Source organism: Notolabrus celidotus, chromosome 7 (genome assembly GCF_009762535.1).
Source record: "Notolabrus celidotus isolate fNotCel1 chromosome 7, fNotCel1.pri, whole genome shotgun sequence".
In the NCBI taxonomy this organism is placed as follows: Eukaryota; Metazoa; Chordata; class Actinopteri; order Labriformes; family Labridae; genus Notolabrus; species Notolabrus celidotus.
In genome coordinates, this window is record NC_048278.1 from 38,147,958 (window position 1) to 38,157,912 (window position 9,955).

General features: G+C 45.7%; 1 protein-coding gene across 1 annotated transcript; it reads left to right on the plus strand.

Annotated features, from left to right (window-relative positions):
• Window positions 1–1,024: 1,024 nt before the first annotated feature.
• Window positions 1,025–9,884, plus strand: fam161a (FAM161 centrosomal protein A). Its single transcript, XM_034687440.1, has 6 exons — window positions 1,025–1,309; window positions 3,107–3,381; window positions 5,162–6,793; window positions 6,880–6,979; window positions 7,949–8,088; window positions 8,481–9,884. Exons 1-3 carry the CDS (start codon window positions 1,163–1,165, stop codon window positions 6,441–6,443), a joined length of 1,704 nt encoding a protein of 567 aa, XP_034543331.1. The 5' UTR covers window positions 1,025–1,162; the 3' UTR covers window positions 6,444–6,793; window positions 6,880–6,979; window positions 7,949–8,088; window positions 8,481–9,884.
• Window positions 9,885–9,955: the final 71 nt, after the last annotated feature.

The window sequence follows — 9,955 nt, forward strand, 5'->3', positions numbered from 1 at the left end:
GTGAGCAGAGCTGGGGCTGAGCACTGAGAGAGCTAAGCAGGGAAAGGAACAAACTGGGAGCCGGCTCTCTGGATGTGATTCACTATAAAGCATCGACTCTCAGAGCCGCAGCTTTTGATCATGACATCACTGATGTGTTTAATCTGTGTTACAATTATGAGGGGGTCCTTGGACAATTTTCTCACCTGTAAGGGGTCACTGGCTCCAAAAAGTTTGAGAGCCCCTGCTCTAGCGGACACTCGAGGAACTGCAAATTTTAACACTTCAGCATCAGCTTAATTTCTTGGGTGTGGATTCAGTACTCAAGTATTAAGTATTACCAGTCTAAAGTTTGGACACACCTTCTCATTCAATGGTTTTTATTTATTTTAATTATTTTCCACATTGTAGATTAATACTGAAGACATCAAAACTATGAAATAATCTGGTTTTGCCATAATCTGGATTACAACAGTAGTCAAATAGGACTATCCATTATGTACTAACCCTACCTCTGAACAACACAACTGATGGTCTCAAACACATTAAGAAGGAAAGTCATTCTACAAATGAACTCTTGACAAGGCTCATGTTAATTAAAAACCATTCCAGGAGACCCCTTCATGAAGCAGACTGAGAGAACCCATTCCAGGAGACCACTTCATGAAGCAGACTGAGAGAATACCAAGAGTGTGCAAAGCTGTCATGAAGGAAAAAGGGGGCTACTTTACAGAATCTAAAATATAAAACATATTCTGCTTTGTTTAACACTTTTTAAAAATTTAATAATTCCATATATGTTCTTTTATAGTTTTGATGTGTTTGGTATTAATCTACAGTGTTTACAATAATTAAAATAAATACAAACCCTTGAATGAGAAGGTGTTTACAAACTTTTGTCTGGTAGTGTATATTTTTTAGTTATTATTCAATGTTAATTTAGTTATTGTTTCTGTGTTTTTGTGATGAAAAATACTAAATTTTAAGTTAAAGAAAAAAAAAACTAATTTTATTCTCCCGCCCCATGACGTCACTTCCGCCCCACCCAAGCTTGGCCCCGTTGCTAAGGAGCCAACCTGCAGCTTGGATACGCACCCAGAGTTTCAGCACGCGGACAGCGACACTTTTATAACCTCGTTTAACTTCAAGACCAGACCCAGACCAGGACCTGAAGCGGACTGACATGTCCGACCCGCACAGGACCAACGTCCTGGTCACCTCGTGCCTGAAGACCCCGGTGGACCCGCACACCAAGGCGCCGCTAGCCTCCTACGAGAGGGAGCGGGTCCTGGTCCTGCCGTACACCGACAACCGGGACTACGAGAAGGAGGTAAGACCGGCAACTGAGGGAGGAGGTGGATCCAAGATGGCGGCGGTTAGACACAAGAGTGACGTGACGCTTCAGCTCGACCGTTACAACCAGGTTCAGGACAGTTCAACTTAAAACCTTACTTAATGCAGAATAACAGACAGATATGAGACAACAAGAGGAAAATACTTTATTATAACTTTAATATTTATTTATTTATGTTGTTTTTACACCAAACTATGAAGATTAATGCTGAAAAAACAACTTTAATTTGACTTTACGCCATTAAAACTGCTTTAATGTGATTTTAAATGGATTTTTTTGCTCCTTTCTAATGCTGTAAAATATATTCAAGCAATACATTTAATTTTAAACATCCACCTTGTGTTAAAACCACAAGAAAACTCACTTTAAATTAGTTCCCTGTATATCCAAAAATAGCTGAATTATAAAAAACCCTTTAAATGTTTTGTGTCCCTTCCTTTAATAGTACATTTCTGTTTTATTATAACTTTAATGTTTATTTATTTTTGTTGTTTTACCACTTAACTATGAAGATTAATGCTGAAAAAACAACTTTACTTCGACTTTATGCCATTAAAACTGCTTTAATATGCTTTAAAAGGGAGTTTTCTGCTCTTTTTTAACGACATAAAATATATTGAAGCAATACATTTAATTTTAAACATCCACTTTTTGTTAAAACTGCAAAAAACTCACTTTAAATTTGTTCCCTGTATATCCAAAAATAGCTGAATTATTATAAACCCTTTAAATGTTTTTTTCCCCTCTTCTTTAATAGTACATTTCTGTTTTAATATAACTTTAATGTTTATTTATTTTTGTTGTTTTAACACCAAACTATGAAGATTAATGCTGAAAAAACAACTTTACTTTGACTTTATGCCATTAAAACTGCTTTAATGTGATTTTAAATGCAGTTTTTTGCACCTTTATAGTGCTGTAAAATATATTCAACCAATACATTTAATTTTAAACATCCACTTTGTGTTAAAACCACAAAAACACTCACTTGAAATTAGTTCCCTGTATATCCAAAAACAGCTGAATTATAAAAAACCCTTTAAATGTTTTGTTTCCCTCCTTTAATTGTACATTTCTGCTTTAATAGAAGTATTTTAAAGTTTTGTTTCCCTCCCTTTGAAATTAAAATTCTGTTTTAATAGACGTGTTTTAATGTTTTAGGTTAACACAGACTCGGTCCCTGATCTGGTCCTGCTGACAGTTCCAGGTCAGTCTGCGTGGTGGAAAGCATTTGACCCGTATAATTTGTTGGCAGGACTATTTTTGGACTTCTGTCTTGAAAAGCTTACAGGACGCCACATTGGGTTCATAATCCCAAACAATTAATTACCCCTCGTCTGCTCTCCTCCCCTCTGCAGTTTTTCAGTTTCAGGGATGTTTGTGACAAACACCTGACACCTGACATGATGCAAGGTGTGTGTGTGTGTGTGTGTGTGTGCTGAGCTCTTTGGTGGTAAGCCTTCCTTTTGTGCTTCACCATATGGCCCACGTCACGGCTGCAGCAGGGTAATAGGCTTAGTCCTGGAGGAGACTGGGTGCTGCTGAGCAGGGTGGCTCTGCTCCAGGAGGCCTGGCAGTAAAAAATATGCATAAAACAAACACATATGTTGAAGGCTTCATCAAACTTTATAAAGAAAGCATGAAAAAGTTCAACAGAGCACACATGAGGTCATGTTCTGTTGAATCAGTCGAGGCGACTTCCCCGCTTCAGATTTGGACAGAAAGTGATCACTGATTAGAAAATGAGATTTAAATTACTCGTGGCCTTTTCAGCTGGAGTACGAGGACTCGGGCTCTGATTACTGCGATGAGGACCGTCTGGGGAAGGACGCTCCTCTCATGTTGACGGACTTCAGAGCAGCAGCAGGAGGAGACCGCCTGGACCTGAGCGAGATCTTCTTCTCCAACGAGGAGTACTACAGCAAGCTGGAGGAGCTGAAGAGGGCTCACCTCCGCACCATGGCCGAGCTGGAGAGCATGTACCGGAGGAAGCTGCAGCTCAAGTCCATGGAGCCTCTGGACATGGCAACGCTGGAGACGGGGCACAGGTAGGGGTCAGGGTTTTCTCAATGCCTTTGTGTCTTTAACGCTTGACACAACAAAATATGGGAATCCACAATCTTACTTTACTTTGCCTATAGGGGGCGCTACATTAAGACTCAAATCTACCACTCAGACTGTATCTGTACGGCACTTTGGATGAAACTCAAAGAGGTGGCATTATGCTGGTTTCAGGCTTTATATCCTCTCTCTGATAGTTCTGTAGGAGCTCTGTAAACCCTTATATCAGCCTCCAACTGAACCGCTTCAATTCAGCTACTGCCTCTTTAAGGAGCATCAAAACACTACAGAACCCAACACTCCAGAACCCCCTCTTCTTTTTCCCCCATGCAACAAAGTCCTGCTCTTTGAGTCAACCTGTGTTTCTCTATTTAAACAGACAAAATTATAAAATATGGCCGTATTTTTTGGGACACCAAATCTGAAGTGCTTAATTTCAGCCACTGTTTCTTTTACCCCTTCTTTTCGACCGAGGCAGTTTCAGGGCCGGTTCGGAGCCGGCGCTCAATTGAGTTTTCATGTTTGGACTGTGAGTAAACCGGCTCCCGCCCGGGTAATCTGGTTCCAGATCGGCTCCAACTCTTTCCTGGTCTAGAACCGTGAACCGCTTACATCAGGGGCGGGATTGCTGTGATCAAAAACACAAACCAAACGTGTTTCCTCCATCGTCCTGCAGTGAAACAATAAAAGAGACTAATAGATTCCAAGGCAGAGCAGTGGTCGGCTGAGGAGACAAGTTGTCGTTGTCTGCCATCGTTGTTGTTGTGAGGGAAAGTTTGCGCTAGAGCTGCTGGGAAGAGCGGTCATGTAAATCTGACGTCATGACGTGCCTCTTCCACGGGCTCGGGCAACCAGCTCCGAACCAGCGCGAGCACCAGCCCTGAAATACAACCCGGTTCATGTTGGTTGAAAAAAGAGGTATTTAAGGCCTCCCCAGTATTCCAGAACCCAGCACTCTGGAAGCCTTCTCCACTGTTGCTGTACTACAAAGTCAAGTTTAATAAATATGGCTGTATGTTTTAGACCCAAAATCTTAAATGCCTCATTTCAGCTACTGTCTCTTTAAGGCCTCCCCAGCACTCTGGAAGTCTTCTCCACTGTTGCTGTGCCACCAATTCAAGTTTCCCTATTTAAAAGGAGCAAATTCGGAACTATGGCCGTATGTTTTAAACCCCTAATCTGAAACATTTAATTTCAGCTCCTGTCTCTTTATGGCCTTCCGCAACCCAGGACTCTGGAAGCCTCCTCCACTGTTGCTGTGCTACAGAGTCGTGTCTCTCTATTCAAAATGACAAATCATGAAAAAAGACTGTCTATTTTGGACCCCACATATTTAACACTTAATTTCAGCCACTGTCTCTTTAAGGCCTTCCAGGCACTCAAGAACCCAGCATTTCAGAAGCCTTCTCCATTGATGCCAAGCTACAAAGTCAAGTTTCCCCCATGTAAAACGACAAATTATTAAACTTGACCGTGTATTTTGGACCCCAAATCTTAAACGCTTAATTTCAGCTACTGTCTCTTTAAGGCCTCCCAAGCATTCTGGAAGCCTACTCCGCTGTTGCCAAGCTACAGAGTCATAGCTCTCCCTGTAAATCAACAAATTATGAAACTTGACCGTGTATTTTGGACCCCAAATCTGAAGCTACTGTCTCTTTAAGGCCTCCTCAACATTGTTTGTCTCTGTCTCTCAGGACAGAAAGGACAGCACTAGATTCTGATAGCTAGTGCTTCATAATAATAACAGTTATTGATGTTTTCTTTTAGGCTCATGTGGACGAACAGCAGCCCCGCAGCTTCTCGTCGTCTGAGGAAGTCGTACTCAGCGTTTGAGCTCAGGAGAGGCTCGGGACAGTCCGACTCCTCCGACGAAGAAGATGAAGCTGCCAGTAACTACGTGGAGAAAGGTCTGCTGTTCTCTCCCAAAGAACACATCAAGAACATGTGGCAGGACTTCAAACTGTCCCCTCACAACCGCTGCCTGTCCTCCTCCTCGGTGCACAGCCTGCCCTCCGACCAGAGAGGGAAAGGAAAGAAGAGGTCCGGGCACAGAGACAGGGAGCAGGATCTCCTCAAACACAGAGTGACTATACCCAAACCTTTCCGCATGATGCTGCGAGAGGCCGAGAGGAGGAAGCACGGCGTAAAGACGCGCTCAGAGATTGAGCTGGAGAACGCAGACCTGAGGCGACAGCTGGAGGAACTGACAGAGTGCCAGAGGAAGTTCAGAGCGAGCCCAGTACCAGCTCACGTTCACCTCCCGCTTTATGAGGAGCTGCAGGAGAAGAACCAGGAGCGGCGCAAGTCCCTGAGAGAGCGAGAGGATCAGCCTCATCGGAGCACCCAGAAGCCTTTCAGCTTCCTGGAGAGGGAGCGGCTGAAGAAGGAGCAGAAACAGCTGCGTCAGACTCAACAATTGGAGCAGGACAAAACCAAACCCTTCAAGGCCAAGCCCGTGCCCAGGTCTGTGTACGCAGCAGCATCAGGGGAGCACATGAAGGAGGAGCAGCTGTACCGGTCCATCAAGATCCAGATGAGAGCTCAGGAGATGCTGCACAGCTCTGCGATGCCTCCCAGCATGCTCGCACGACGACTCAGCGACCGCAAGAAGAACAAAGACGGCGGAGCAGCCGGAGGGGCGGACGACTTCTCCCATACACCCCAAATCAACAAGGAGGTGCCGGACTTCGACGCCAGTTACAGACGATTCAAGAAACACCTGGAGAAGCAGAAAGAGGTGAGACCCACCACCGCATGTGAACCCTTTGAGCTGAGGACGTCACAGATCCCCTCGCACCGGGATCGCATCCTGGCCGACATCGAGAAGGAGCAAGGTAGCCCTCGGTTGATACGATGGCCGCACATCAGCCCCGGGTCAGCTCGGACGCCGAACTCCAGCCTCTGCTCGTCACTCTCCGGCAGCCTGGAGGTCCTGCCCACCAAAGTCACAGACGCCACAAAGAAGAGACATGAGGCCGTGAGGTACCGTTTAAGGGCTCCAAAGTCTTCCACCATTCTAGTCGAGATGTTAAGAACCTCAGAACTCTAGTTTCTTGTTCCAACACAAAGACCTCAACGTGCCCCGTGTCCCCCCTCCAAAGGAACTCCTTCTCCCAGCATCCTCCACACCCACTCCAAAGTGTTCAGCCCCCCCATAGCCCTTATCCTTCCCCAAGTCCCCACTCTGTCCAACCCTTCCTGCATCTGTGACCACATTGTCTCCCTGAGTAGAAAGGTCCTGGAGCAGAGGAAGAAGGCCGAGGAGGAGGAGGAGCGGCGTAGGGAGGGGCAGAGGCAGAGGGAGAAGAAGCTGCAGAGGGTGGTGGTGAAACGCGCCCAGGCCAACGACCCCCACCAGGCGCTCTCGCAGACGCAGCACAACAAGCTCAAGGAGTTCAGGTACGCTTTAAACCGGCAGGACCGCACCGTGAGCCCAGCTGTTGTTGGTGCTGGAGGAAGATAAGTCATTCTTTGTCCCCTCGCAGGAAACAGGAGCGTCAGCGCAAGAGGGAGTACCAGCAGGAGATTAAGGAGATGAAGCAGAGGGTGAAGGGGAGGCCGCTGCTGTTGGAGCAGGTTGCACAGGTGAGCAAAATCAACACTTATAGACCGTGTGACCTCTCTCGATTAAGGTGCATTTCAACCAAGAGTCCTGGGGTCTTTTAGACCCCAGAACTACTTTCCCCTGAACTAAAAGGTTCCTGTGCCCCCATTGTTGTCTGCGTTTCGACCGCGGGCTGAAGTCCCGGGTAGATTGTGTAAATCAGGCCAGTGACGTATGGAGAAAGAAAAAGTAAATGCACTACACCACCAGACCAGTAGAGGGCAGTAACACAAAGAGGAATCGACACCATAGAAGCAGACGGACAGGCAGGTATCATTCTGAGCAACACAATAGTTAGCCTGTTAGCATGAAGAGACTCAGCTGGGCTGTTTTAGATGGTGCTATATTTCATCACAGATGGATTCACTGAATCAACACGTGAGAGGAGATAAGCGCGAGTAGCAAAGACGTTTCAACACGGCTTTAAAATCCTTTTGAACTCAAAAAGCCGTGATCGCAGAGATCGGCCGGTGTTTTGGTTTAAACAGCAACCCTGTTAACTGGAGACTCTCAGCCGGATGCATCCCTCATAAACGTCTTTAGACCATCATTAAATATCTGATGAGGATATTTTGAAATCTTAATAAAAACTAAACTAGTTTGCATTCCCAGGAACTCCCTCTGTGTTTCAACAGCTGTGTAAACTCCACAAACACTGACACGTTCAGCTGAAGGTCTCCAGTTTACAGGGTCACTTTTAAAACCGGAACACCGGGAGAGACACATTCACGGTGGGTTTAGAGAAGACTAAATTTTGCCTTTATTTGATAGGACAGCTGAAGAGAGACAGAAACAGTTAGGGGTAGAGAGTGAGGGAAGGTCTCTAGGAAAGAAGCGTACTCTTCAAACTTAGTTGGTTCTGGTATAATTTGCAGCAGCCCAACAGTGTAGGAGGACCTGAGAGTGTTGTGTCCCGCTGACTCCACCTTGTAAATGTGCTTTGATAACAGAGGAATGCCAAACAGGTGGCAGAGAAGCGCTACACGGACGCCCTGCACGGATGTGACGTGACTGAAGAGTTCATCAGCAGCAAGGCGGGAAAATCCGGATCCACACTCAAAGACTCATCATCGTCCAGCAGAAGACCGAGGTAAAGACTATCATCTCTCTCTCTCTCTCTTCATCTCCCTCTATCCCTCTCTCCAACACGGTCTCAGCAGATGTGTGTCTAACATGAGTCTGGTCCTGCTGGAGGTTTCTGCCTGTTAAAGGAAGTTTGTCCTCTCCACTGTAACTTGCTAAATGCTGCAAAGTGCTCTGCTCATGGTGGATAAGGAGGAGATCAGACTGAGTCCTGTCTGGAAGATGGGACTGGATCTAATCCTGTCTTGATGTTGGGTCTGCATGGTTGACTTTACACTTACGTTAGTCGGTCACCTACACACCTGACAACACATCGACCCCCTGACCCCTCCCCCAAACGACGCCTTTTGTTTTTGTCAGAGTGACGTCATGTTTGCGGTCTTGTGTTCTTCTTTTCAGTGACCAAGATGAGACAGATGCTGGACACGAACCTGTCCTCTACAGGAAAGTCTTCTTGGATGACGAAGACTCAGAGGAAGATCCGAAGGAAAGGGAAGGAGGGAGTGACGAGGCGTCGTCGCACTACCGTGACCGAGAGGACGCCGGCAGTCCGCACTCAGACCGGGACGACCGCAGAGAGGATCGACGCTACTCAGACGACAGTTACCACTACTCGGACGATCACGAGAACTACTCAGAGGACAGCGAGCACGACGTCGACACCAAACAGCAGGAAGCAGGGGAGTGATGTCACCTTACAGCGTGATGAAGAAGAGGAAGCCTTTTATTCCAATCATGACTAGATGTTATGTTTTATTGTAAATATTGTGCACATAAGGATGTTTAATAGGATATTTTTAACCTCAGGTGTCGTTAGGTTTCAACATTATTTTGCATTACGACTGACAGGTGTGCGGTTGCATGTCATTATGTGATCACTGAACTGTTACTAGGAAAAGCACAGATTGAGTCATCATTAATGATTTTGTTTTTCACATGTGCTTTTTTTTTCACCATCACGAAAATGTCTTCCATCAAAGTTTGATAATCATGAAGGGGCAATGTAAATACAGCAATGATACTTCTGTTCCATCCATCCATCCAGCCATCCATCCATCCATCCATCCATCCATCCATCCATCCATCCATCCATCCATCCATCCATCCATCCATCCAACCAACCATCCATCCATCATCCATCCATCCATCCATCCATCCATCCATCCATCCATCCACCAACCATCCATCCATCCATCCATCCATCCATCCATCCATCCATCCATCCATCCATCGAACCATCCATCAATCCATCCAACCAACCATCCATCCATCCATCAATCCATCGAACCATGCATCCATCCACCCATCCATCTGTCCATCCAACAAACCATCTATCCATTGAACCATCCATCCATCCATCCATCCATTGATCCATCCATCCATCCATCACAGCTAGAAGGTTCCTGGTTTGAATCCCCGGCTGGGCAGGTCCCTGTTCGGTGTGGAGTTTGCATGTTCTCCTTGTGCATGCGTTGGTTCTCTCTGGTTACTCCGGCTTCCTCCCACAATCCAAAAACATGCTCACCAGGTTGATTGATCACTCTAAATTGGTGTGTGTGTGTGAATGGTTGTCTGTCTCTGGCGACCTGTCCAGGGTGTACCCTGCCTTCCGCCTGAAGCCAGCTGGGATAGGCTCCAGCCCCCATGTGACCCATAAGCTGTCAAGATACTGGATGGATGGATGGGACATTCAACTTTAGTGAAACTTAGCTGTGAACTAGCATTTTATTCATGGTATATTTAGTCAAAATGATCATGTTCATGTCATTAAAGCATCTACAATAAAGCCACATATTCAAAAACCTTATTTTATTTGACTTTCTTTGATTAAAATCTCAGTTTGAGGCCTGTTTTATATTTAACTCTAGTCAGAG